This window comes from Brachypodium distachyon, chromosome 1, assembly GCF_000005505.3.
Source record: "Brachypodium distachyon strain Bd21 chromosome 1, Brachypodium_distachyon_v3.0, whole genome shotgun sequence".
Lineage (NCBI taxonomy): Eukaryota > Viridiplantae > Streptophyta > Magnoliopsida > Poales > Poaceae > Brachypodium > Brachypodium distachyon.
The window spans coordinates 8,689,575-8,704,518 of NC_016131.3; the positions used below are offsets into that span (position 1 = coordinate 8,689,575).

General features: G+C 42.1%; 2 protein-coding genes and 1 long non-coding RNA gene across 3 annotated transcripts; 1 reads left to right on the forward strand and 2 right to left on the reverse strand.

Annotated features, from left to right (window-relative positions):
• Nucleotides 1-1,723: 1,723 nt before the first annotated feature.
• LOC112270058 lies at nt 1,724-3,161 on the reverse strand. Its single transcript, XR_002962370.1, has 3 exons — nt 2,695-3,161; nt 2,476-2,610; nt 1,724-2,353 (listed from the first exon to the last, which is right to left on the reverse strand). It is a non-coding gene; the product is annotated as an uncharacterized LOC112270058 (long non-coding RNA).
• A 1,433-nt stretch (nt 3,162-4,594) lies between these two features.
• LOC100841079 (F-box protein At1g55000) lies at nt 4,595-8,172 on the reverse strand. The gene is made up of 2 exons (XM_003559492.4): nt 7,739-8,172; nt 4,595-5,186 (listed from the first exon to the last, which is right to left on the reverse strand). Exons 1-2 carry the CDS (start codon nt 8,129-8,131, stop codon nt 4,812-4,814), a joined length of 768 nt encoding a protein of 255 aa, XP_003559540.2. The 5' UTR covers nt 8,132-8,172; the 3' UTR covers nt 4,595-4,811.
• Nucleotides 8,173-9,675: 1,503 nt separating this feature from the next.
• Nucleotides 9,676-12,970, forward strand: LOC100827633 (N-terminal acetyltransferase B complex catalytic subunit NAA20). The gene is made up of 6 exons (XM_003560885.4): nt 9,676-9,897; nt 10,019-10,109; nt 11,285-11,417; nt 12,138-12,207; nt 12,452-12,512; nt 12,603-12,970. The coding sequence occupies exons 1-6, from the start codon at nt 9,820-9,822 to the stop codon at nt 12,692-12,694; spliced, it is 525 nt and encodes a 174-aa protein (XP_003560933.1). The 5' UTR covers nt 9,676-9,819; the 3' UTR covers nt 12,695-12,970.
• The last annotated feature ends 1,974 nt before the right edge of the window (nt 12,971-14,944 follow it).

Sequence of the window (14,944 nt, forward strand, 5' to 3'; positions counted from 1 at the left end):
ATGTCCCACGTAACCACATTTTATACTCCCTCGATAAAAAAAAATGTTAAGTTTGTCAAAATTTGAATGTATCTAGATGTATAGATGCATTTAAATTTAGTCAAAATTGAAACATCCTTTGTTAAATGGAGGAATACTATTGATTAGATATTCATCTCGACCTTGATCATCTCATATATTCCCCCTTGTTTATATATCTCGGCCACCAAAATCGCATGGATATATTGTCGGGAATCATGCTCGAGTACAAGAGCAACGTACAGTGCGTCGTTATTATCGATTATCGACATAAGTATGTCGAAGGCTGGCTCGATCGGAGTAGTTAAATCGCAATAATCAAGGGAGCACGCGATGCACGCATCTGCGTAGACCGGGACCAGGCCGGCCGCCCGGGGCGGGGGGACCTTCCGCAGGTCCCGTACCCGCCTCGTGTATCACATTTTCAGACATCGATCGCATCACATGGGTTGCTGGGGGTGCTAGTACGCGGTTCACTTCCAATCTTGCAACCGAATAAAGCGCATGTAACCCTGGATTACTCTGATCGAGCGCGCGTGTGCCACGAGTCCGGAAGAATCTAATCATGGTCATTAACTTTTGCAGTCAAGAAAAATAGAGCGACGAGTGCAGGACTAGTTTCAAATATGAGTCGTTGATCTAATAATTACTCTGGAAGAATCTAATCATGAATTGCAGGCTTGCAGCATACTCTCCCTTTTCCTCTTTGCGAGGTCCAGTCCAGGGCAGAATGAATGACGAGGGGCACAAACACGAGTGTAGATTTTACATCCATGCAATTCGGTTGGTAAATCGCGGCACTGACCAAAGGTTTGCATACTCCGTACGGAGTACATTATACATGCAGTGGCCGGACGATTGATAAAATAGTACTCCCCGGCTCAGCAGATCGATCGACCTTGAATCGCGCATGTCATGCGCGAATGTTCCGCGTGGTGAGAGAACGTCCGAAAAGATGCTGCACGGATGATCGAGGCTCGTGTGGCTGCACGTTATTTCCCATCCATTACCAGTCTTTCGTGGTCTTCAGGGAGAGAGAAAAAAAAGAGTAGCAAGGTTGGAACTGAATTTCTGAAAAACTTCTCGTGTCTGCAAGTCCAGATACACCAAGAGGCTATTACATGCTCCCTCCGTCCCCAGATAACTGACGTGGAATACAACCCACGTCAGTTATTTGAAGACGGAGGAAATATATAATGTCCATTGAGGACGAGCAGACTAAGTTTAGCAGCACTTTGACATGGATGATTGTCAATTTGCCATGTATTAAGTTCTGGTGGCTATTTTTCTGGTATAATTGGGTATCTAGTTAGTTATTAAGATATTATGACAATATTATTTTGCTAAATTGCACAAGTCATTTTTTTTATACAGATCGGAAACTGTGCTTTGTCGGGGCTATTTTAAGATGCAGATCCAAGATTTTGAGTATATACCTGAAGTTTTTAAAAGAGAAAAACATAAGGGTTTGCAATTGCAAGAATCAAGGTACAAAAATACTTTCACATTACATAATTTTAAGAGAAAATAATAAGAATCAATGTACTAATGCTTGTCTAGCATTTGAAGGTGATTTGGTTAACATGCCATCTCGAGAAATGAAGAAAAGATCGGACCATCTAGTAATGCGATTTTGCCTAGCTTCAAGCTTCAACTGGTTTCAGCTGATTAGCTTAGCCCTCGACGTGTTTGAAAACTTGGGAGTTGTAATTACTTTCTGCTGTTACCTCTAATTGTACATGGCGGCAGAGCCAGGAACTAGCTTAGAGCAGAGCCATCGTAGTGTATTTGACTAAGAAAAAGCAATTAAGGAGGGAAAGATCCAGGCCAAACTTCAAATTGTCACAATTTACCAAAGAAAAGAAGGTTCAAGCCCCAGGCCGTGGCCCCCTTGCCTGGGGCTTGTCTCCGCCTATGATTATACAGTTGGAGCCATTTGACTTGTACAGTTGGCTGTCGGTTGGAGAAGTCACCTATCACAAAGAAATCTATCTAAAATGCCACACACAGATCGTCAAATCTAGGGTTCAAGCTTTAATTGGGTTTCAGCTGACCAGACGAAGCCTCGAAATCCATCTGAAATGAGATACAGAGAGCGTAATATCTGTAGAATCATTCAATCCTTTTTTTAATTACTCGAACCATCCAACCTATGGTTGGTTCTCTTTCTTGAGATTTTATGATTATATATGGATGGCAATGGGTACCCGATACCCGAATACCTGACCGGTCTGGACCGATTAGCATACGGGTTAGGCAAAAACTATTACCCGCAGGTCTGTAATTGGTAAATTTTTTGGCCGGACGGGTCTGACAAGTCCAGATCCGGACCCACCTGGAAAATTATGTAGAGAGAAAAAAATTGGTAAGTTGAAGTGTCATGCCAAATCTATTGCTCTAGAATTGATCACATGGCTGTACATGGGCTAACTAGATAAGCTTCTATATATTGTTTACCCGGTAAGAGGAGTATATTTGTTCTAGTTTCAAGTCTACCGTCAATATATAAAAAGAGAGATACAGCGAGGTGTTGATCATATGCTTCCTATTGGTCAGTTCTGTCGGGCTTACTGACACTCCCACCTTGATCACCTGCAGCATGACAGCAATTTGCGATGATAAGCATTGAACTGGACTCTTGGAGTCTACAAATTAACTGTGAGCACAGAGAAGGACCTTCAAAACAGCAACCTGTTCCTCGTAACCATTTCAACAAACACTTTTTGTGCATAGAACAAATCTGAACCGGTATATCAAGTACACCGAGTTCTCAAACCTGCACACAAGATTAACAGCTGCAATGATAGCTTACTAGAACATCAATACCCCAATAGAATCATCCATATAACAAAGCACACAAGTATGACTTGCTTCAAGTATCAACTCAACTAAATAGCATCAAACTTAAGCAATAGATGCCAATAGCAAATAGAGATGATGAACAACAACACATATAGCAAGGGCATCACCAAATCAAGGGGAGACACAGAGATTTATGTGAAAACCCCTTGCGGAGAAAAACCACGGACGGCGGCGAGCACGGAACTTCACTATGGAGATGAAAAGTATAAGGTGTAAACCAACAAGGATGGGGAGGCTTCAATCCCACAACAATCCCTCTCAAGGTGGATTTGAAAGATCAAATGTCTCTCCTCTCACCCTAACCCTAAAACTCTCAAGAACACAGAAGACTCAACTCTCAGTTTATTTTCGAGCAAGAGGAGATGCCTAAATAGAAACTTTGAATTCAGCCCCTCAGCTTCTTAACATGTGCAAACAACTCCTACTTCAGCCTACCACATGTATAAATATTGTTTTACATGATTAACAAGACAAAATGACTCCCAAATGTTGAAATTAGTAGCTGCACATCACATTAACTCATTGTTGATCGCCCTCCAGTAAACATCAACACCGGAGCCTTTTTTAGACAACGAACAAGACCGGAGCTAAAAGTCTGAACTGAAATCTCGACGAATCACGGTGTACCAAATTAAGTCTGAGGTATATACTGCCAAAGCATGTGGGCTAGGTTGTGCTGGATTGAATCTTGATTTGGTCGAAGCTGCAAATCTGCAGCAGCAGAACAGTGCTATTTGACTATTTGCATCCTAGGGTCCTACAAAGACTGCTACTCCCTCCGATATTAAATTATTGTCGCTATTTTAGTGCAAATTTGAACTAAAACAACGACAACAATTTATGATCGGAGAAATACTTGGTTGTATTTCCTTCTTCGTTTTCGTTCCAAGTTCATCTCACTGATTACATGCATCACATGGTTAATTAGATAAGATTTTGCTTCATGTCCCTGTCAAAATCTAGATATGTGATTTGGTGTTAATCACACCTCGTATTCTTTTAGTAAGGTCAACCCGGCTGGTTTATTGTATTAATCCCACAAACATTACTGGCTTCCTGTTGGTCAGCTCTGCATGACTTACAGACATGTCCACAAATTTGTCTCAAAATGGTTGTAGCGTCAAGATACATGTAATATATATGGGACAGAAATGATACATTTGAAAGCAGTGAACAGGCATTGCACTTAAACTTAATTTAGTCTTCTCTCCCATGGTGCCACGCACATGCAAATGATGCAACAACATTGACCAAGACTTGGCTACAGTGTTGTTCAATGTTTACTCGCTCTCGAACTACCAGTACGATGTGCTGCCCGGGAAGCCTGACTTGTTGTATGGCTAGTTGCTTGGTTGGAAGCTTGTGCTCGGCAAAAAAGTAAAAGAAAAGCAATGCACTTTCACCAGTGAAAAGCCGTAAAAAAAAACTCCAGAAACGGTCGACATTATGTCTGATTCTTCCAACAGAACAGAAACCAAGACGAGCAGGTTTCTCTGCAGCGAGGGAGTCGTCAGGACCCCTAACTAGACAGCGTATTTCCCTAAAAACAAAAAAAACAAAAACTAGACAGCATATTTGCTCCAGTGCGAGTGCAACGACCATATATGCCTCATGCAGCTCTGGAAATGTGCTTCCAATCTTTATGTTGCAGTCCACATAGCCCAGCCTCGGTGGACTAGTCAACACCATGTTCATCGCACCCTCTATAACTCAATTTGCAAAATTGCTATATGGCCCGTACTCATATGCCACTTGTACTTGCTATAATTTTGTTCTTTTGAGTTTACCTTACAAAGGTTCACAAATTCATACCATATTACACACCGAGAGGGCAAACCAACAGTGGTACAAGCAGTCAAGCAGGTAGGAATCATTACAATGATAAATTCACGAAATACCATGCCCTTATATATACTTCCACTGACCTGTAACTAATGGCCTGCTTGTTGCTGCTCCCACCTAAGATCCTCGGAGAACTCCATCATAGCAGCCCTTGGATCGCCATCTGTGACGGATAGGTAATATTCAGCAGTTCCGTCATCAACTCTCAAGCTTCGCCTCACTGACTCAAGAATTCGTTTACTTTGCCTTTTTGCAGCGGCAGTGTTTGCTAGGGATTGTGCATCTCCATTGGGGTGACCCTCAGGATAGAAGACTGCAACCTCTCTCTTTGCATTGTGATCCATCTCAATGTAACATGTGCTATCCAGCAGAATTTCTGGACTACTGATTGGTATAAGAAGCCTCTCCCTTGAATAGATACCATGGTCACTCATCATGTTGTTGAAACGTTTGATATCAGTCACCTGCTTGCAACTCACAAACATCAGAGAAGGTTTGATGAGAATAGAGAAGGTTTGCTCACACAAGCAGACAGGGGCGAAGCTAGCAAGGAGAATAACTGGTGTCATATGTATTGCATTGGCGTCAAATTTTACAGACAAATATTAGTCTTCACTAATTTACCAAGGATTTGCATCAAGTCACTGGCGTCAATTGATACCAGTGCTAACATGTAGCTCCACCCCTGCAAGCAGAGAAGGACTGTGCAACACTAGTGGAATGCTACAAATTAACCAGTGCGCGTTTTGGTTCTCGGGTGCCTGTGTTCCCTATATTTTCAACATTTCAACAATAGTCATATTTCCATGGTTTGAAAAAAAGTATTTTTTTCAGATGTACTCCCTCCATCCCATATTAAGTGATGAAATATTACATGCATCTAAACGCTTTTTGCGTATAGACACATCCATATTTGGGCAAATTTGAGTCACTTAATATGGGACGGAGGGAGTACATGTTATGTGTCCTACATACCTGCAAATTTTCAATAATAAATATGTTCATTTGTGTGCTACAGAAAAAAATGTGTGAATCAGTGCATCCATCATATATCCATATGTTTTTTTTGTGTAGCCCAAAAATAAAAATATCACTTCATGTAATATTACAGAGGTGTACTGAGCATCTACAGGTACATGTGAAAAAAAAATCAGAAATTTTTGCAACTCCAAATTTTGTTTTCCAAATTTGGAGAAGATAGAGAGCACGAGCACCCCAACACCCGACAGCCAAAAGGAACATCCCCAAATTAACAGCATTCACAAATAAAGTATCTGAGGTAACCCATGGAATCCAAAGTTCAATTGCATCGAAAGCTTCTGCCAACAGCATTCCAGCAAGTTTGAACATATACATGGATGAATGTTTAGGATGAACCGATGAACTCTAGAACATCACAAAAGCAAAGAGATTTACTATTAGATGAAGATGAGTTGGCGTGCTACAGCAGCCCCTGAATGAAACGATTCGTTGCAACGAGATGATGGTGAGACAGACTTAAGAGAATGAGAGGTAACTCAAATACTCAAATTATTTAGAGACTTCATTACTTGAGATCGCAAGCCTATAGTATCAATTAGAACATTACGAAACCTTGTCAAAGAAGTGTGTCTATCATCACATGTTTTGTATCATTAATATTATCACGTAGCCGACAAAAACATGATAATACAATGTAAATGACAACAACAATAAATTCCGTAACACAAGATAATTGCGGTTGTAAGTTCTGTTCATTCTAGACTACCTGATAAGCAACCACTTGTGACTTCTACAATTCTACCTCAAGGTGTGTCGCAGGCATGCGGAATTTCCCATCACCCTTTTTGCAGATGATATGGAGTACCTTATTGTTCTTTAAAGCAAATGTTCATCAGGCGAATCGCATAAAACAGGTGTTCCATATCTATCCAACATGCACCTGTCAGCTTCTCAGTCCAACAAAATGTTCTATGCGATTCGCCAGATGACAAGAAACTTCTGGTGAGGTGATGAAGTGGACCATCGGCGAGTGCACTGGACGGCCTGGGAGACAATGATTAGTCTAAAGTCTAGGGTGGGGGGGGGGGGGGGGGGGGCTTGGCTCCCACCTCCCAGGATCTACGTTTATTCAACCACGCACTGCTTGCCAAACAAGCTTGGTATACGAGTTACCTCTCATTCGTCCAGAATGCTTCCTCTATGCTATGTGGCAAGGAGTTGTTCAAGGTCTGGAGCTACTTAACAAAGGCACTTTACGGCATATTAGCAACTGTGATCAGGTTTGGATATGGAGGGATAACTGGATTCCCCACGGAAATCTAAGGTGTCAGGCTTGGTGCAAGTGCAACGATCCCGGTTGCATAGAGTTTCTGACCTCATAACCCTAAAACATGGAATGGAATGAGACTCTTGTTTGATCTATTTTCTTCCTGCACAATGTTGATGAAATCTTGCAATTCCGACCTGGCTCTATCCCAAGCGACCACAGACAGTCAAGGACATACTAGTATTCGGCTGGATGGTAACATGAGCATCTGAAACACGATGTGGAAATCAAGATTCCATCGTAAAACCTGCATCTTCATTTTGAAACATACTACTGACTACTGAGAGTCGGAGACGTTAGCTGTCCAGAACAACAGATGGAGACGCTGCATGGTTCATTTCCCTGCGTGCTCTATTTGTGGTATGGAACCAGAAGATCAGGGGCGGAGGCAGGAACTAAGGCGAGAGCCTAGATTGTGTTGACTCTTATGTTCGCTGCTCCCTCCGATCCTAAATTATTGTCGTGGTTTTAGTTCAAATTTGTTTTAGTACAAGAATTTAGGATCAGAGGGGGAGTACTTTCTTTCTGCGAGGTATATAAATATAATCTACTCTGATACTAGTATGGAATCTGCCAAGGCCAAAAGCTGTACTAAATCAAAGGCACCTATTATGTATGGATCGGAGGGAGTATAAGATTCAGTTAACAAGAATACCCGAAGAACAAGGTACTGTATCAAATTCAGACGGGGGAGGACAGAGATAATACCTGGACGGAGTACTTGAGCGCGATGCCGGGGACATTGTCCCCGCGTCGGACGGTGTGCGAGAGCGCGAAGCGTCCGAGCGATGAGGCGCGCCAGAAAGCCCTGGTGGCCGGCTCACCGACGACGCGGCGCACGCCCCAGGGCGCGCGGAAGGCGGCCTCCAGCACGGCGCGGTCGGAGGCGACCGCGTGCCACAGGCGGCAGACGCAGGCCGCCCGCGCGACGTCCGCGGGCGGGAGCCGGTGCAGGACCGCCCGCAGGAGGTCGGCCGGAAAGTCGCGTGCGCTCATCGGAGAGGCCGCCTCAGGATTGGACGGCGGTGTGGGGCTGGTGGGGGAGGGGGGGAGGGGTGCGGGGAGGCCGTGGTCGGCGGTGTCTCCGCAGCTGCGGCTCATGGGGATCGTTGGAGGAGGAGGAGCACTCGCCGCGTGTGCGGACGTGGTGGGCGGACCTGCCGAATAGGGGGATCGTAGATGTGGTGCTCGAGAGGGGGTGCGTGCACAACACGGGGACCGCAGCATTGCACTGCACGGTCCACGGCCGCCTTAGTTTAGAAACCCACGATTTTGTGATTTGTGAGCCAAGTTATTTTTTTCAAGGTCTTGGGAATTTTGTTGAATTTGAGAGGAGAAAAAAGTGTCTTTTCTGGGTGAAGAATGGATGATCTGTTACCGGCAATAACATTAATAGTCATTTTGAAGACCAGGAGCAGGGGCACGTGCCAAGGAAGATTTGTTATTTTCTCTATGGTTTTTGAATATTTTCAACAAAATATTCTCGCTGAAGTATTTTAACAAAGTTTTTGTTAATATCGGTAGATACACTTCACTCTCTGTGTGGAAGATCGTCGAATGACTTGTTTTCTTGTACTCCCTCCAATCCATAACAAATGTCTCAGATTTAGTACAAAGTTATTGTGAATCGGAGGGGGTATAATTTAATCACAATTTTAAAGTGTACATTGACTACTAATCCCTCCGTTCCTAAATATTGCTAAGAGCGAGGGAGTAGATGAGATGCGATAAACGATCTACGGTGTCGAGAGCATACAAAAGGACAAAGATCTTCCCTATTAGAAATGGTCTTATACTTTGTTAGGGTCTTTTTGGGTACGGGTTATTTTTACATGCTAGTGCCATAAAATATTGCTAAGAGCATTTTTTTCCTATTTATAAAAAGGATTCTTAACAAATCATTAATATCATTCGGCATAAATGAATGTACGCTAGCTCTACTCCTGGTTTGTAGGAATGTGAAAATACAAGACACACATAATTAGACGTCACGGCCATTTACGTTTTATAAAAAGAGATGTGATAAGAGAGCAAGCATTAACGAGGAGGCTCCATGTGACCGCAACGAAAGAGGTAGAGGTTGTGTTTAAGCGCGAGGAGGGAAGTTATAAGTTTTATAGAAACAACTTTACAGGCTCAGGAGGATGTACAAAGAATATCCCATACTACCATCGATTGACACTAGTGGTGGTGGGTGTTTGACTGAGAAGATTTAGATAGTACATTTACACCGAGGTCCTGAGGGTAGTAGTGACTGGCAGCAAAAACTGCCATAGTGATGGTATCATTTAGAAGAAGGTCCGGAAGAAAGTACAATTGGCTGATGTGCCCATGATTTCTAGGTCCAACTGCGATCAAAGAATAAAAATAGAATGTACTAAATATGAGAAATGGTTGAAAAAATACAGGAAAAAATATACTCCGTAATACTCCATAAGGGAACATTCAGCGAGAGAAATTGAGTCACGACGTCAAAAAAGAAAGAACTGATGAATTTCACTCACACGAAGACCTACGTGAGCAGCAAACCTGTCCGAGCCGTCCGATCTTCAATGGACGGTTCAGACTAGCAGAGGCAAGCCCCTCCATTATCGGGTTCTCATGTCGCTCTTGGCCCCGGATAGGATCCGAAGTTCCGAACCATCCCAACCGTACACCGCTAGAAGCTTCTTCCAACCCGGCCAGGAAACCAAAATCGGAAATCCGGATAGAGCGCCGCCGCGACGAGCCCCGCCCCCGCGACCAGATTCCTTTCCGCCGCCGCCGCCCCGCCACAAGCCGAGGCGACCATGACGACCATCCGCCGCTTCTGCTGCGACGACCTACTCCGCTTCGCCTCCGTCAATCTCGACCACCTCACTGAGACCGTAAGCCATCCCCCCAAAAGCCTTCCTGCTCTCCTGTTACTATTTCTCGATTCGTTGATGGCGTAGGCGCCCGTCCGGCTGTCGTCTTTCCCAATCTGATCTTCCGATTTGCTCCCCACAGTTCAACATGTCCTTCTACATGACGTACATGGCTCGCTGGCCCGACTACTTCCACGCCGCGGTCAACCCCGGCGACCGCGTCATGGGATACAGTATGTCTCCACCAATCTACCCTTGGTCGGTTGTCACATGCGTGTGATTATGCTTCTTTGTTTGTCAGATTATCTGAAATTGTAGAGTGTGAGCCCTGGATTTTACTCTTGGGAGTTGAGAGAGTAGGGATTTTTTAGGCATAGCTTTACCTGCTTGTGTATTATATGCACACAGATAATGATTTGTGGAGCTACGAATAGATTCGATGGTATCTTGGTAAAGTACTCCTATATGATAATTGTTCTATGGTGCTTGCTCTGTGCCTCTCAGGGGTGGAAGTTGTTTGAACAGAATGATCCCTTAAAAGGGTCAAAGAAGCTAAAATGGTACTCCCTCCGATCCATAATAGGTGTCGGGGATTTAGTACAGAGTTAGTACGAATTTGTACTAAATTCCTGACACTTATTATGGATCGGAGAGATTATGTGAATAATTTGCATGTGGGAAATCTTGTCCCACATTGCCAATTAAGAGATGGGAAGACAGACTTATGAGGGGTTGCCTCATGGCTCCCTTATTTGTGCAATGGCTGGACTGAGTGATCTGATGAAAAGCCTAAATGTTTTGGTCGAGAAAAATTTAAGAGGTGGCTGACAGAGTCAAATTTTGTCTCGTGAGTTGATGAAGTCGATGGGCCTCACCAGAGTTCAGACTCATGAGCCAAAACTTGACTCTGGTCTGACACCTCTTAAAATTCTCTCCGCCAACTTCATCAAATCAGCCATTGTACAAATATAGAGATTTATGGATTGTTAGAAGTAATATAGGGCCTAACATTAATGTAATTCAGAATATATGCAACAAACTAGATGATAATGTCACGTCTACCAGCAATTATACATAATAAAAGCCAGTATTGCATGCATCGACAATAAACATGAAACTAGTTGTTACACAGTCCAAACAACGATCTGATCACACATGACTTAAAAGAGTGTGTGTTTGTTACTAATTTGGTAAAAATCTGCTTTGAGGGATTTGGGGTTTGAGATATGCCAAATGACAGTATAACTGTAGTTATTTGATAAATTGGAACTTGATTGGGAAGAGATTGAGCATCTCGATATTAAGAGATGTTGAATTCTATCTATAACATTATGCTTGTTCCATTTCTGCCTTATCTACCTTCTCGTGGTGTAGGATCATATATATTGAGTTTGGTAATCTGCTGCAGTCATGGGTAAGGTTGAAGGACAGGGTGAATCCTGGCATGGACATGTTACGGCTGTGTCTGTTGCCTCAGAATTTCGGAGGCAAAAGTTAGCTAAGACGCTTATGAACTTGCTGGAGGAAATCAGCGATAAGATGTAAGTATCCTAGTTTTCTTGTCACTGAATCTCCACTATTACATCATTGTTTTTTTATAATCTGTACTGCTCTGTTTTATGTTGAGCTGATGGCATTCATGAATTGTTAATGTGCAATTTTGTTCTCCAGCTGTCCTTTTTCCTATGAACTCCTTAGCAATATTTGATCCCCACCACTGAGAGCCTTTGTAACCCTCCACATTTTTATCCGGGAAATAACAATATTGGTTGAAGGTCATTACCTGATTACAGCATTCGCTAACTAGATCAAGGAACCTATACATGTGTAACCAGCTTGGTTCAAGTTCAAAAGGTATTTTTGTGTCTTGTGATGCTGATGGGTGGCCAAGCGGGCGGTAGCAATTATAAAGAGAGTATGATCAGAAACATCTCTTTGTAAAGCTTGTAAATTTTGTAACGGGGTAGTGGTATTCCCATTCTTTTTTTGCTAGCTCTCCTGCACAACTTTCCGTTAGTTTTATTCTTGCATATTTCATCCTAGTTGGCACCCTGCTTTTTTAAATCATAGAGTTGGATGGTTGAATTAAACATATCGCTCCTTTTGATACCGAGCTGCGGTTTACTTTTCAGTCTGCTAGTGTGCAATTTAATGTCAACTTTTTTGCCTCCGTGACTGGCATTACCATGTTGTACCTTATATCAGACATTATTTTGCTGCCGTTACTCCATGTCACACTAAAATGCAACTCTCCTATTCAGGGATAAGGCCTACTTTGTGGACCTCTTTGTAAGAGCATCTAACATGCCGGCGATAAGGATGTATGAAAAGGTAGATCTACAAACTTAATGATCACTGGCTTACTTCTGATGTACATGTGACTGAATAACTGAATAATGAATAACCAGTTCTTCAAACTAGCTTTTCTTCTGCTTTCCCTGAAAAGAAATCATTTAATGTTTTGCCAATGAAGCCAAGAAACCTTATATGAAGCTTGCAGCATAGGGTTTATATTTTAGTGCAAGATGGAACTATTGAGTGAACGTATCTAATAATTATGCTCTTTGTTCCATAGCTTGGCTATGTGGTTTATCGTAGGGTACTTCGTTACTACTCAGGGGAAGAAGATGGCCTTGGTAAGTGCTTGGAGTGCAGCATACTTTTGTCATGCCACTCAGATACTTTGTTCTGATGCTGGTGCTCACTTATTTATTTATTTTTCTTAGATATGAGAAAGGCATTATCACAAGATGTTGACAAGAAGTCCATTATACCTCTCAAGAGACCAATTACACCCGATGAACTTGAATATGACTGATGCTGAATTTCTAATTACTGCACTGTTGTGCTTTCTGTTAATCTCGACGCTTTTATGGCAGTTTCACAAGTTTATTGTCTCCAGTTTATTTTAACGAGTGATTGTTATGTTTTCTTTTTGCACATCCATGTTAAGGTTCGACATAGTTTTCAAGGTGAATGCTGATGTTTCAGTATGGAATGTGGATCCAAGTGGTGCATCCTGAAATGGATTGCCAAATTTCCTTTTTACCTGACTATTTTTTCCCGGCGGTGTTCATTTGTGGTATTGAAGTTATATGTTTTGGCGTAACCTAATTCTGATCTGGTAGTGTGGTTGAGTAATAGCTTGCAGTATTGCTTGTTGGTTGAAGGCTCAACTCTGCATAAAGCCGTAGTATGCTATTATCTTGGTCACATGAAAGCCTGAAGAGAGAAGATCCTGACGCTGATGCTAGACGGTCGAAAACTGTGAACACAATCGTATTGAGAAGGCTGAGCTCTCAGAACTTTTGCAGTCTTCACATGGTGACGTGAAGTAAACTTGGTGTTCCCCAAAATTTTTTTTGTAGTTATTGCACCTAGTTCTGTGTGTGTCCAAGTCCATTAGGCGCGCGCACACTCGCAAAGTCTACAATTATCCGGCCTCCCGATGAGAAGGGCAACCCCTAACGGCTAGTTTGGCACCCATCATTTGGTCATAGAATTGCAGAATTCATTTTGAATTTCAAAAAACAACTTGTCTAGTTGGCAAGGAATTAGCCACAGGAATTCAATCTCAAATTTCATGGAATCACACTATAACTAGTCTCAATTCATCTCTAAAAGTCATCATTTCTTCAGAATTGTTTCTCACTCTTCAATTTCATGTGGCAGACAAACATGATTTTTCAACCCGGAATTCAAATTCAACCAAATGAAATCCTATTAAAAATTGGATTTCATTTCATTTTGATCAAATGAAATGAATTCTCGGTTGCCAAACGAGCTGTAAGGTGTTTTGGTGTTAGTGTATTTTTTAGTCGTAGTGTTTTGATATTTGTGAGTTTTGGCTCTCAAAAACCCAAAACACTATGAGAAGTGTTTTAATTTGGTAAAAAAAATGGAGTTCTTTTTGGAGGAAACTAGGGATAATCCGATCTAATCCCTTCATACTAAATAATCATTTTGGGTTTTTAGTATTTCTCATATTGGAGTGGATAATACTCTAGAAGACACCACAAAAACACTAGTGCCAAACAAGGCCTAAGTGATGCAAAATGGGACCAAGGAATCAATGAGGAATCATGGATACACTTTACCAATCAAATTAATTAGTTAATGAATCAGGTAAAGGATGAAAAAATGATATTTACTCCTTTTCACAAAGTTTGGAGTATTTGGTTTTGTTAAGACAAGATTTTGACTAATAATAATTTAATTTTATATAGTTTATGTGATAGAAAACACAATTATCAACAAGAACTTTTGAAGCTGAATCTGTTGATTTAAATTCCATGTCTTAAAGAATACATAGGTGTTATTATAGGTGTTTCTCCTGCACCTTTGTGTCGATTTTTTAGTTGTGTTCTATCGTAAGTGCTAGAGTTTGTTTTTGGCATCTCTCATGAACTCTTAAGTTGCTTGAGAAATAGTTAGGACTAGTATCCATTCCATTAGTAGTCACAGGAATTGAAAGAACTTCTTATTCAGTTGGTTAAGAAGAGGGAATTTGTTTCGGATAGAAGGGGAAAATGGAGTAGATTTTCATCAAGACAACATCTCTGGAGATATATATGCGACCTGTTGGAAGGTGTAAACAACGATAGCCACGATGAATGTCACTGCAGCCAATGAAAACACATCGTTTATATCTATATTGAAGCTTGTGATTATTGTATGGATGCAAATGATGCCAACATGCACACCCAAAAGCTTTAAGGAACGCATAATCTGGTTTAATATGACGAAGCAGTTCAAGAGGTCTGGACTGATTTATAACTCGGCTGGGTAAGCCATTTATGAGAAAGGTGGCAGTTTCAAAAGTTGTATCGCAAATTTGAGATGATTGTGCAAGAAGTGAGAGTCCTACTTTGACAATGTGTCAATGCTTACGCTCGGCGGATACGCACGGCGGAGTCATTTACCGGTGGGTCCGAGGACATGATAATCGACGAGTTATCCTGATCTTTTGAAAGAACTGATGCAACTTTTGGTACTCAGAGCATCTCCAGCCTCTCCCCCCCCCCACATATGGCGTCTGGCCGCCGGCGCAAAGTGAAATTTGGGGGCC